Source organism: Phoxinus phoxinus (genome assembly GCF_949152265.1).
Source record: "Phoxinus phoxinus genome assembly, chromosome: 1".
NCBI classification, from domain to species: domain Eukaryota; kingdom Metazoa; phylum Chordata; class Actinopteri; order Cypriniformes; family Leuciscidae; genus Phoxinus; species Phoxinus phoxinus.
In genome coordinates, this window is record NC_136876.1 from 7,617,695 (window position 1) to 7,631,678 (window position 13,984).

General features: G+C 44.0%; 2 protein-coding genes across 3 annotated transcripts in view; one reads left to right on the forward strand and one right to left on the reverse strand.

Annotated features, from left to right (window-relative positions):
- The window catches only part of LOC307000690 (uncharacterized protein), a 441,581-nt gene that overhangs the window by 123,070 nt on the left and 304,527 nt on the right, over nucleotides 1-13,984 (forward strand). The gene's annotated exons all lie outside the window — the stretch shown is intronic.
- Nucleotides 1-13,984, reverse strand: part of LOC307000677 (uncharacterized protein) — a 64,506-nt gene that overhangs the window by 18,305 nt on the left and 32,217 nt on the right. Inside the window, exon 1 of one of the 2 annotated variants that reach the window (XM_079616451.1) lies at nucleotides 12,135-12,305. The exons of the other annotated variant lie outside the window; for it this stretch is intronic. Within the exon in view, the coding sequence (XP_079472577.1) occupies nucleotides 12,135-12,195 (61 nt within the window). The 5' untranslated portion in view covers nucleotides 12,196-12,305. Of the gene's footprint in view, nucleotides 1-12,134; nucleotides 12,306-13,984 lie in introns of those variants that run through there. 2 annotated transcript variants of the gene reach the window in all.

Genomic DNA, 13,984 nt, shown 5'->3' on the forward strand with positions numbered 1-13,984 from the left:
AATGAACATCCATACAATTCACGCAGTGCCTTAATGAGTCTCTCAGGGTCCCCTCGCTCTATCTCTGACCGATATCGGATCTCTTCTCGCGCCTCCCCCTCCAAATTGTCAAAGAGAAAGAAGGCCTGATCCGCAGGGGATAAATGACGGGCTCTCATACAAGCTTTAGCTTCCTCAACCCATTCATCAATATTTACCCCAGCCCTCCCACTAAATTTTGGACACCTTCTATCTCTAGGTACAAATACCAGCCTATCAGTAACTGGAATGTTAGGGGCAGTGACTGTGGCAGAGGTGCTAGGTCCCGCAACATTGACACCCTGCAATTCAGAGGCCCTCTCTTGTCGCAATCTCTCATTGTCAGCTCTAAGCTGAGCTACAAGCTCTTTTAGTTCTTGTAATTCTCCCTCCATTCTAATAGCATGTACCTACTTAATTTAGCAGAACTCAGCACCCACAACAAATGGTGGGTCAAGCCAAAAACTGCAATCGTCTGAGCACACGTCTGCTGCTTTGTTCCCCCTGAAGGAAAAGAAAAACCAAACACACACAAAAAAAGAAAATTACATTAATAAAGCAAAATATACAACTCACGTCTCTGCCAGATATTCTGTGCAATCCTGCCGACTGCGCCACTTGTAGCAATACGTGGCCGTCTAGTAGTGACTACGCCACCCCGAATTACCGGGGAAATAATCTAATAAATAGGACACAAGTCCGTTTGCTCATGAGAGGCAAGAGACGTGAGTTCAAATAGAAACAGGCATTTTTTATTAAAGAAAGCAATTAAACAAATAACACAATAATTTGTCTCATTACGTAATCAGAAATGAAGGCAACCAAAACAAATGGATATGATCACTGCAGGGGCTGAGACCACTGAGAAGCAGGCTAGCTATAGCTGTCTATGGCAATGAAACACACCTTAAAGACTCACTCCACTACAAAATAGTGATTAAGAATCACACCACACTTAGAACCCCTATCTAGGGTGAAGGCCTGCAGCTAAAACCCACCAGCCTGCCTCCAGGGAAACCCAGCTCCTGCAGAATACAAAAAAAGAAATAAATTTAGAAATGATTAGGGATAAACAAATCAAAATGAGACAAATAATGAAGACAAAATCAAGCTATGAGATAAATGATCATCTATAATGAAAACAAAGAAAATAAATATAAACCAGTCAACCAGTCACAGCACGAAAGTCACACAATCAGTCCAACATACACAGATGATGGGACCGGTTAGCAGGCTAATAATCAATCAATAATCAAATGTCATAAATTATAACAATGATGACCAGGCGGCTAAGGACAAGTAACTAAACCCGCCACATTCATAAAGAAATAAACAAAACAATTTCTGAGACCAAATAAAGTACTCCTTCTGGCCCACTTGAGCCCAAAAGAACAAATAAATTGCCTGAGCAATAGATAGTGAAGTCCAGCAGTACAATTCGGCTTCCACAAAGCAGCAGACGTGGCTCACAAAAGCATGGGTTGCTGACAGCAAGTTCGTTAAAGTAGCTGCTCAGCCTTGCTTTAACACGAGCAAAAGAGAACTCCTAAACACAAATAGTCATTAACTATCTAATTAAAAACAATTGTAGATTAAAAGAAACGATAGTAACTGTACTCACCCTGATTCAACTTCGGCGCGCACACACAATCACAGGCACATAGAATTCATATGCTGTTAGTGAGTCAATAAACAGCTGATACTCCGACGCAGAAAGTGAGGAGACGTCACACCAACGGAAGCCCAAAGGCGTGCCACACTAAAACGCATTGCAGATCGCTCAACCAAACGAACTACCCGAAAAGTTACAAAATACCATTAAAACTTACCACGATGGAGGTGTCACCATGAGAACGCGCACAGGCTTGATGGCCGAGTGTCGCACTAAACAGATAGATAAAAGGCACCATAAAACATCACTTACTACTAACATCTAAACAACCCCGACTGCACAGCTGATACACATACCTCTGCGATCTCTTGGAATGAATGACAAGGGGGCGGGCTTTCAATGACGTATCCCAGGGAGCATCCACAGACTCTATATACACCAAGGGACAGAACCCTATTGGCCATATATGTAATGAGGGTGACGTGGCAACGAGTCACTCACTTCACCACAAATGCATTAATATCAAACATGTCTAACATGTAGTTTTGCTGCCGTTATTCATGTGTGAACCCATAATGACTCCAGTCGTAGTTCAGGATAACTCTTCAGTGTTCATGATTACTTCATGCTTTCAGTTTTCATAGTTCATGTTGAGTTAAGCTGAAAAAGTGCATATGGCTTGTCATTATGTTAAATAACTTTTTATACTTGACCTGACTCAATAAATGGTGTAATTTAAACTAATTGCTTTAAATCAAATTACAATTTTACGTCCACGTTCAAACCATGTGAAGACTGACGTCATCGAGTTTGGGTCGATCATTTTCTGTTCGGCCGCCATCTTGTTTTGCTGTTTGAAGACCGCGTTGTGGATACGAAATCTCCACAGTATTGGTGAAGTTTTATCTCTGTTGATATAGACTTATATGATATTAAAGTAGAATTCAATGAATTAATGCATGTGTTTAGTTGAATATTTGTGTTATTTTAAAGGCTGGTCAGAGTCATCGGATAGTTCAAGTGTAGCTATAGGCCTGAGTGCATAGCATTAATAAATACTTTAGTAATAGATCATTTGTGGACTTTTAATCACATGATTTATTTGGGTTTTTCCTGCATCGAGAATTACGAGGCGGCCGCCTCCGGCTGTCCACAAAACTCAGACAGGCCGTCACGACTCGCATGCTCAGATTAGGCCTGTCGCGATAATTAAATAATCATATATATATATATATATATCTGTGGCACACAATCCTTCAGATGTTGAGTTTGTTACTACCGTACATTTATAATCACGTAAGGATCAGTTAACTGATCAACCCTCTGATGGTCTTCGTTTGGAGTGACACTCGTGGTCTTTGGTCTCCTGGAACCCAGACAATAGCATTTCATTTTGTAACAGAATAAAAATTTTTTTTTTTTACAAATATAATTTCACTCTGTTTATTAATGTTTTTACTCAACATTTCTGCAGTTTTTGGACGATTTATGATATCTATTAAATTTCTAATAAATAAATAAATATTTATTTAAATTGGCTTTTTACAAAAAAACAGCATTTTATGTACAATTCACTTTATAAAAGACCCAGGTTTCTAACTTTCATTCATGGGGATAACATGGATAATTTTACACGGTTTAATGTAAGATTTTTGCCCATTTTTTGGAGAATGCAGTAAAAAAAAAAAAAATCACTTTAACCACTAGATGGCTATAGAGCTCCAATATATGCTAGTTGCTATTTGACTAACTTTATCTTTTCACAAGTTGTATTATAATCACAATTATAACAAAAAGAACTGTTTAACCGTAAAATAATAAAAATATGGTAAATACTTGATTAATCAAATACGTTGTTGACGATTTAACACACTGTAGGTTCTGATTACGCCATAAAAAACTAAACATGCATGCACGCAATTGACCTATTACATAATGCGTTACACAAATGACATTATGAAATCTGTATGACATCTTTGCACCTTTAAAAATACGTTTTGATAAATGTTAAAATTACACCAATTTATTTAATGAATGTATTATTTATAAATAATTAAACTTACAAAAATGTTGGCTCTTTGGTGCAAAAGCATATTCATGCATTTTAATTTTCTTTATGAAAGTTGGTGATTGCTGTGTTTGTCTTTCTTTAAGATACAGATGTTGAATGACAACAGTTTTGAGACATTGTAGTCCAGTCAGAAGATAACGGTCAGTAATTGGTCTCTGTTTGGTAAGATCAGTTGAATTATGAATTAGCTCTCTGAGTAATAATTGTTTTTGTTTGTTTTGCTTGTGTGTCTTTCAGATTGGCCAGAAAGATGAAGCACAGAGAGAACTTGGACAGGCCACCATGGCCATTGTTGTGCTCCGTGAAAGTGACGGTGTAAGCCAGGGGTGGGGAACGTTGATCCTGGAGGGCCGCTGTCCTGCAGAGTTCAGCTCCAACACTGAAAAACTCCCCTGATTGAAGCCTTAAGGCGGGCATACACTGTGCGATGTCTGTGCGATTTAAGCAAGGTACCGACTCACACTGAACGAGTAGATCGCATGCGATGTAAAGCCAAAGCTCAGGATTTATGTGCTCACACTATACGGTCCGAACGCCGGGCTGCGACTCGACTGCTCACACTATACGGTCCGAACACCGAGCTGCGACTCGACGGCTCACACTATACGGTCCGAACACCGAGCTGTGACTCGACTGCTCACACTATACGGTCCGTACGCCGAGCTCCGACTCGACGGCTCACACTATACGGTCCGAACACCGAGCTGCGACTCGACTGCTCACACTATACGGTCCGAACACCGAGCTGCGACTCGACGGCTCACACTATACGGTCCGAACACCGAGCTGCGACTCGACTGCTCACACTATACGGTCCGAACACCGAGCTGCGACTCGACGGCTCACACTATGCGGTCCGAACACCGAGCTGCGACTCGACGGCTCACACTATACGGTCCGAACACCGAGCTGCGACTCGACGGCTCACACTATGCGGTCCGAACACCGAGCTGCGACTCGACTGCTCACACTATACGGTCCGAACACCGAGCTGCGACTCGACTGCTCACACTATACGGTCCGAACACCGAGCTGCGACTCGACTGCTCACACTATACGGTCCGTACGCCGAGCTGCGACTCGACTGCTCACACTATACGGTCCGAACACCGAGCTGCGACTCGACTGCTCACACTATAGGGTCCAAACGCAGAGCTGCGACTCGACTGCTCACACTATACGGTCCGAACACCGAGCTGCGACTCGACTGCTCACACTATACGGTCCGAACACCGAGCTGCGACTCGACTGCTCACACTATACGGTCCGAACACCGAGCTGCGACTCGACTGCTCACACTATACGGTCCGAACACCGAGCTGCGACTCGACGGCTCACACTATACGGTCCGAACGCCGAGCTGCGACTCGACTGCTCACACTATACGGACCGAACGCCGAGCTGCGACTCGACTGCTCACACTATACGGTCTAAACGCCGAGCTGCGACTCGACTGCTCACACTATACGGTCCGAACGCCGAGCTGCGACTCGACTGCTCACACTATACGGTCCGAACACCGAGCTGCGACTCGACTGTTCACACTATACGGTCCGAACACCGAGCTGCGACTCGACTGCTCACACTATACGGTCCGAACACCGAGCTGCGACTCGACTGCTCACACTATACGGTCCAAACGCCGAGCTGCGACTCGACTGCTCACACTATACGGTCCGAACACCGAGCTGCGAATCGACTGCTCACACTATACGGTCCGAACACCGAGCTGAGACTCGACTGCTCACACTATAGACCAACGCTACTTTTGCGTCATCGAAGGGTAACGCCCCTTTTTGGGGGAAGACAAACGGATTCCCCTGAGAACAGAACTCGCTCTAATACGTTTCTTGACAGCAAAAATGGCACAAATATACACACTCTTTGCCGGCCGAGGACCGTGAGTGGTATTTAAAGAAGCTACTGGATATGGGGATACAGAGGTGTCCCTTTGAAATGGTCGAAAACTGGATTAATGACCCCACACAGTGGCCAAATATGGACTATTCAGAGTTTCAGACATCTACCACTGTCTCGTGGAATCACCAAATAAATAGCCTATTTTTTTTTGTCATACACAGTATGACAAACTAGACGATGTGTAGAGGAGTCGGTGGTATACTTGGATCATATTTCACTTGATTTAAGCTATTGACATAGTTTTGTTGTTGACTAGCTAACGTTGTTACTAGTTAACGTTAGAAAGATGAAGCTGCTAGCAGCAGTTTAGTTGGTATGATAACGAAATTAAAGCCAGTAACTAGCAAGTACAATACTTCATGTTAAATACAGATAGTTTGGGGGGTTGAATTAGTGACACAAGCAGAAACCAGCCAAGTCCACTTTAGTCCTAGCCTGCCACTATTTCAACAGTAAAATCAGTTAACAGCCAAGGTAGCGTGCCTAGTGAGAGCTAATCACGTAACTTTAACGTTAGCTGCTAGCAGCTTCGTCTTTCTAACTAGTATAGCTAGTCGATAACAAAACTATGTCAATAGCTTATAATAAATCAAATGAAATATGATCCAAGTAAACCACCGACTCCTTTTGACATGGCCTCATCGTCTAGTTTGTCATACTGTGAGTGTGTTAATGACAAAAAAATAGGCTACTTACTCTTTAAATACCGCTCACGGTCCTCGGCCGGCAAAGAGAGTGTGTATGTTTGTGCCATTTTTGCTTTTTAAGAAACTTTGCAGATCTAGAGCGAGTTCTGTTCTCAGGGGAATCCGTTTGTTTTCCCCCAAAAAGGGGCGTTACCCTTCGATGACGCAAAAATAGCGTTGGTCTATACGGTCCGAACACCGAGCTGCGACTCGACTGCTCACACTATACGGTCCGAACACCGAGCTGCGACTCGACTGCTCACACTATACGGTCCGAACACCGAGCTGAGACTCGACTGCTCACACTATACGGTCTGAACACCGAGCTGCGACTCGACTGCTCACACTATACGGTCCGAACACCGAGCTGCGACTCGACTGCTCACACTATACGGTCCGAACACCGAGCTGCGACTCGACTGCTCACACTATACGGTCCGAACACCGAGCTGCGACTCGACTGCTCACACTATACGGTCCGAACACCGAGCTGCGACTCGACGGCTCACACTATACGGTCAGAACACCGAGCTGCGACTCGACTGCTCACACTATACGGTCCGAACACCGAGCTGCGACTCGACGGCTCACACTATACGGTCCGAACACCGAGCTGCGACTCGACTGCTCACACTATACGGTCTGAACACCGAGCTGCGACTCGACGGCTCACACTATATGGTCCGAACACCGAGCTGCGACTCGACTGCTCACACTATACGGTCCGAACACCGAGCTGCGACTCGACTGCTTACACTATATGGTCCAAACGCCGAGCTGCGACTCGACGGCTCACACTATACGGTCCGAACACCGAGCTGCGAATCGACTGCTCACACTATACGGTCTGAACACCGAGCTGCGACTCGACGGCTCACACTATATGGTCCGAACACCGAGCTGCGACTCGACTGCTCACACTATACGGTCCAAACACCGAGCTGCGACTCGACTGCTCACACTATACGGTCCAAACGCCGAGCTGCGAATCGACTGCTCACACTATACGGTCCGAACGCCGAGGTGCGACTCGACTGCTCACACTATACGGTCCGAACACCGAGCTGCGACTCGACTGCTCACACTATACGGTCCGAACACCGAGCTGCGACTCGACTGCTCACACTATACGGTCCGAACACCGAGCTGAGACTCGACTGCTCACACTATACGGTCTGAACACCGAGCTGCGACTCGACTGCTCACACTATACGGTCCGAACACCGAGCTGCGACTCGACTGCTCACACTATACGGTCCGAACACCGAGCTGCGACTCGACTGCTCACACTATACGGTCCGAACACCGAGCTGCGACTCGACTGCTCACACTATACGGTCCGAACACCGAGCTGCGACTCGACTGCTCACACTATACGGTCCGAACACCGAGCTGCGACTCGACGGCTCACACTATACGGTCCGAACACCGAGCTGCGACTCGACTGCTCACACTATATGGTCCGAACACCGAGCTGCGACTCGACGGCTCACACTATATGGTCCGAACACCGAGCTGCGACTCGACTGCTCACACTATACGGTCCGAACACCGAGCTGCGACTCGACTGCTTACACTATATGGTCCAAACGCCGAGCTGCGACTCGACGGCTCACACTATACGGTCCGAACACCGAGCTGCGAATCGACTGCTCACACTATACGGTCCGAACACCGAGCTGCGACTCGACTGCTCACACTATACGGTCCAAACGCCGAGCTGCGACTCGACTGCTCACACTATACGGTCTGAACACCGAGCTGCGACTCGACGGCTCACACTATATGGTCCGAACACCGAGCTGCGACTCGACTGCTCACACTATACGGTCCGAACACCGAGCTGCGACTCGACTGCTTACACTATATGGTCCAAACACCGAGCTGCGACTCGACGGCTCACACTATACGGTCCGAACACCGAGCTGCGACTCGACTGCTCACACTATACGGTCCGAACACCGAGCTGCGACTCGACGGCTCACACTATACGGTCCGAACACCGAGCTGCGACTCGACTGCTCACACTATACGGTCTGAACACCGAGCTGCGACTCGACGGCTCACACTATATGGTCCGAACACCGAGCTGCGACTCGACTGCTCACACTATACGGTCCGAACACCGAGCTGCGACTCGACTGCTTACACTATACGGTCTGAACACCGAGCTGCGACTCGACGGCTCACACTATATGGTCCGAACACCGAGCTGCGACTCGACTGCTCACACTATACGGTCCGAACACCGAGCTGCGACTCGACTGCTTACACTATACGGTCTGAACACCGAGCTGCGACTCGACGGCTCACACTATACGGTCCGAACACCGAGCTGCGACTCGACTGCTCACACTATACGGTCCGAACACCGAGCTGCGACTCGACTGCTCACACTATATGGTCCAAACGCCGAGCTGCGACTCGACGGCTCACACTATACGGTCCGAACACCGAGCTGCGAATCGACTGCTCACACTATACGGTCTGAACACCGAGCTGCGACTCGACGGCTCACACTATATGGTCCGAACACCGAGCTGCGAATCGACTGCTCACACTATACGGTCTGAACACCGAGCTGCGACTCGACGGCTCACACTATATGGTCCGAACACCGAGCTGCGAATCGACTGCTCACACTATACGGTCCGAACGCCGAGGTGCGACTCGACTGCTCACACTATACGGTCCAAACGCCGAGCTGCGACTCGACGGCTCACACTATACGTGTGAAATATGACCAGCGCGATAAACACCCGTGCCGGGATGCGCCTAGACGATATCATGTATCCAGAGGGAGATATTGTCATAACAAGCATCAATATCAAGATGATTTAGCATTTCCAATTCATGTATTAAATTATTATTATTGGAATTAAAATAGCCCCACATCATCACACACCCTTCACCATACCTAGAGATTGGCATGGGGTACTTTCCATAAGATCATCTGTCAATGCAAATCAAACCAGCTATTAGGCGAACTGAAATAAAACCATGCCAATCTCTAGGTTTGGTGAAGAGTGTGTGAGGATGTGCGGCTATTTTAATTCCAAAGGCCAAGGGAACTTTATCAGGATGCAGAGTATCCTGGATCCATGAAATAACTGGCCTTTAAAAATAAAAATCTGCCGCCTCTATGGGAATTTAACATAGGAGTGTCCTGACTTATGCACCCTGTATTTCAAGGAAGAACATTTATTTATTTACGATACATTATTCATTCACAAAGAAAATTGGTGTCCTTAAAGGTTGGATTTTTCCTCATTTTTTAAATTACGGCATTAAGATAAATTTCCAAAAGATGATTTTTTTATTCCTCTTTTTAGGCAACTTTAGCATGGGTGTCTAAACTTATGCATAGCACTGTATGTATTAAATTATTATTAGTTTTGTATTATTATTATTATATTATTAGGGAATTATATTATTAGGGAAGGCCTAGGCTACTTTTATTAATAAATTGGTAGGCTATCATAATAAATGTTGTCATAAATTATTTGTCAGAATTTGGCTCAAAATCGCACAGTGTATGCCCGCCTTTAGTGATGCTGAAGACATTGGCTTGTTCAGGTGTGTTTGATCAGTGTTGGAACTGAACTCTGCAGGACAGCGGCCCTCCAGGATCAACGTTCCCCACCCCTGGCTTACACCATCACTTTCACAGAGCACAATAATGGCCATGGTGGCCCACACAGAAGAAAATTATTAGTTGAATAAAATAATTATGTTTATTTATTATCGCGCACAAAAAGTATTCTCGTCGCATGATAAACTTAAGGTTGAGCCACTGTCGTCGCTTGGACTAGTTTAATGATGACTTTACTAACTTTTCTGGGCAATTACCTAGCAGCCTATGGAGGAGTGATCCAGCTCTCAGATTTCATCAAAAATATCTTCATTTGTGTTCTGAAGATGAACAAAAGTCTTACGGGGTTGAACAATATGAGGGAGAGTAATTACTGACAGCATTTTCATTTTTGGGTGAACTAACCCTTTAAATGTTCCTGCATGTCTTTTAAGGAGCTTTCAATGTTGATGTTACATTCATAAATTTAATGCAAGACCATCGGAAATGTCTGAGTGACAATTTTACTGTAGTGTGATTTGATTCAATATTGACTCATTTGGTCAATATTATACTTATTTTATATCATAAGTAACCTGCTCTTGTCTGTCAGTCTCCGTGTCCTCTTTGCTTCGCGATGTTTCTGTGCGTGAGAAAATGGATGTGTGGCGTGAGAGTGTGTGAAACGTGTGAATTGCGTGAGTCTCACACTGAATGCGTGAGAGTTGGCAGCCCTTTCCCCCTCACTAAAAGCAAACAACACACTCTCCAGAATAAACTATTAGTCTTTATCAGAGAGATGTTCAAATCACTGACACACTCTTAATATGAAGATAATTCTCCATCATCAGATGTTTGAGTGACACTATGTCCAGTATCAGGAATAATACAGTATGATCTGTGTGTGTCAGTTAGGGATGGGCAAGAGCGATCGAGTACTCAATACTCGTTCGTGACAGCGACCATCGATCATGAAAACAATGATTGAAAAAATATTCTTATTTTTTTCTGATTGGTTATTGTGGCATTTGGGCCGGTTCCTGAGGTCTGATTGGTTACCGTTAGAGAGCACGCCTTCCAGACCGGCGAAATAAAGGGAAACTGGATTTGAAAATGCACTGCAATGATGCCAGGAATTACTTTAATCTTGAAATACAGTTAAGAGCAAGATGTGCAGCGCCAATCTATATTACATAACATTATACTGAGAACACGACTGTAATATAATTTTGTAAATTCTTTGAGCTTTAGTTTTTCAGCTGTTAAAGGAAGCTCGCTCACGTTACACATCAGACTAGTCACGGTTCATGTGCGCATCCGCGTCCTTTTGTGCAGATGTAAGTTGCAAGATTACTTTTATGTTGTCTATATCTGATTAATCACAAATACAAGACGTGTTTAATTTAGTTTAATAACCAGCTAGCAAAAAAACGACCGTGCATTCACTCTTCAGTCTCGGCTCCATTGCAGGATGCAAGATGGTTGTTTCTAGTTATGGCTTTGAAAACACGCAGTGACTGTAATCACTTTCTATCACGCAAAATAAAATGAAGTGCAAGATGTGCAGCGCCATTATTCAAAAGATATTCAGCATTATAATGAGAACAGGATTGTGATATAATGTTGTAAACTCTCTGTGCTTTAGTTGCTCGTGTATCAGCGCTGTTAAGGGAATAGCGCATCCAAAATTTCCCTATCAAACCACTAGTTCACATGCGCATTCGCCTGCTTTTGATCATGTAAGTTGTCATGTTACGTTTATGTTCTGTATCTAGGATATCTGATTATTAATCTCATAGGTTGTCGTAGAACGTGCTTCAGTTTACTAGAGATCATTTACTCTTCAGCTTTACCTCAAGCAGCTTTTCCTTTTAGATGTTTCTTTTTCGAAAACATTGATGCATCATAGTGTTATTTTTTCTAGTCATACGTTCATGTTTTCATGTTTAATGTCATATTTTTATTTGTCAACATTAATTTTCGTAACAGTCTTACATGTAACATTTCCTAACATTTTCATGACGGACACGCCACGCCCCCCGCACAAGCCCCGCCCCCCTGATTACTCGAGTACTCGTTTTTGAGACCTGTCGATGATCGAAATGAGAAAATGACAAAAATGCCCATCCCTAGTATCAATACACAACTCTGAGATCACAACGTGAATGTGTGCAAGAATAAACTGAGCATTTTCAAATGAACTCTTTCCAGACTAACTCCACTAAATGTGTTTAGAGAAAATACAGATTTCTTTACCTGTGAGAAGTGAAGAGAGAATGATCAGTCCCAGCAGACACAGATCACACTTATCAGACATTTTCTGTTGCTGTCAGTCTTCCTCTTCATTATATATAGTTACAGCTCTTCCTTTAAACGTCACCAGCTCCTCCTCTGGTTGGTCACTTCCTCTGATCTCATCAACTGAGTGTTTAGTCCTGACTCTATGATAAAGCTGAAGAAGCGATCAGAAAGATCTCTGGTGTAAAACTGAAGCTCTGGATCAGAAAGTGAGCTGAACTGTGGCATCCAGAAACCAACCAAGTTTATAAAGAAGTATTATATTTGACACTGAACAAAGTGCTTTGACTGAACAGTTCCACACAAATCATTTTGAAGTATCGCATCAGAAACGAGTGATGGAAACGCCAAATTTATAATAAAAAGCCCTTATTTCACAAAAAAGTTTTCACGCTTGCTTGAGGTGGTTTTTGACTTCTGCGAGTTAAAGAGTTAAAGTTCCCCAATTATGTTTTTTTTTTATATATTCCCTTTCACACAGTGTAATATTGCTGTGTGTGAATGTAAACATGCACTTTCGAATTTAAACCTTTGCAGAACGTTAAATAAAGACAGCTGCATGGAATGGACAGCTGTAATTAATGTATGTAACTACATTTGTAATAACACTGTTGACCCTTACACCTTAACCTACCCTTGAACCTACTCATACCACACACACCTGTCCCTAACCTGACCCGTGTCCCGTCTCAATAGCAGCAAAAGTGTTTTACAGTATAGATTCAGTCTTATGGTACAGTGAGAATATTAACTGTATCGGCAGCAAACTCTGTTCACAAAACCTCATGTCAGTTTCATAACTTCATCACACCTTCCTACATATCAATGTTTGTCTGGCCCAGCTCCGGTCCACAAAGCCCCTTTTCCCTCGGTCCTCATGCCGCAAATAATGACGGTCCTGGACTGGCCTAGATCTGGATTAAAGACAAGGGCCACACATGGGCCATTCAGGTCAAGATCACTTGCTGTGTGTGTGGGTGTGGGTGTGGGTGTGGGTGTGTGCACCATGAAGCTTTTATTAGGCTACTAAGTTTGTGCTTGTGAAACCACAACTTCCAGAAGAGTTGCATTGACAGATGCGTCATGATCACACTTCATTTATATATACACAGCAAAAACTCCAGTGTTAAATTAACTCTCGTGGGAATTTATTTGAGACAACACTCAAAAGTGTTACAATAAGGGTACATTAAAATGTCAAGGGTCGTGAGCCCAACTAAAGAAAACACTATTCTTATTATACACTTAAAATTGTGATTTTCTCCTTTGGTGATTCTGCTTGTTAACATCACGTGTCTTCAATAATGGTCAATCATCACTCAATGAATCACTTAATTATTAATTATACCTTATTTATTATATCATATACCTTATGAATAAGAGTGGGATCATATAACGCTAGCTAAAGGTTGACAGAAAAAACGAATGCTTCGTTAATTGCGTTAAATATTTGAACATGTTAAAGCTGAACAAAAACGAATCGCATGCGTTAATGTTGACAGCACTACTTGTCATACATTGCTGAGTCCGGTCCGGATTTTCGGTCCGCCGGGAAACAAATCGCAGACGTGTGATTGCGGAAGAAAAACTGTTGTGTTTACATGAGTGACAATGAGCATTTATCAAGATCAGCTAAACGTAGGATTCTCAAAAGTATGCGAGGTTCACGGCATAGACTCTTTAAAGGTGCCCTAGAATGTGTTGAAATAATATTTTAATTTTGTCCCTGATATCTACATAGAGGGTATGTGGCTTAAAAAGCCATTTAAAATGTCCAGAAAAGGTTTTACAGGTCAATTTCCAAACCT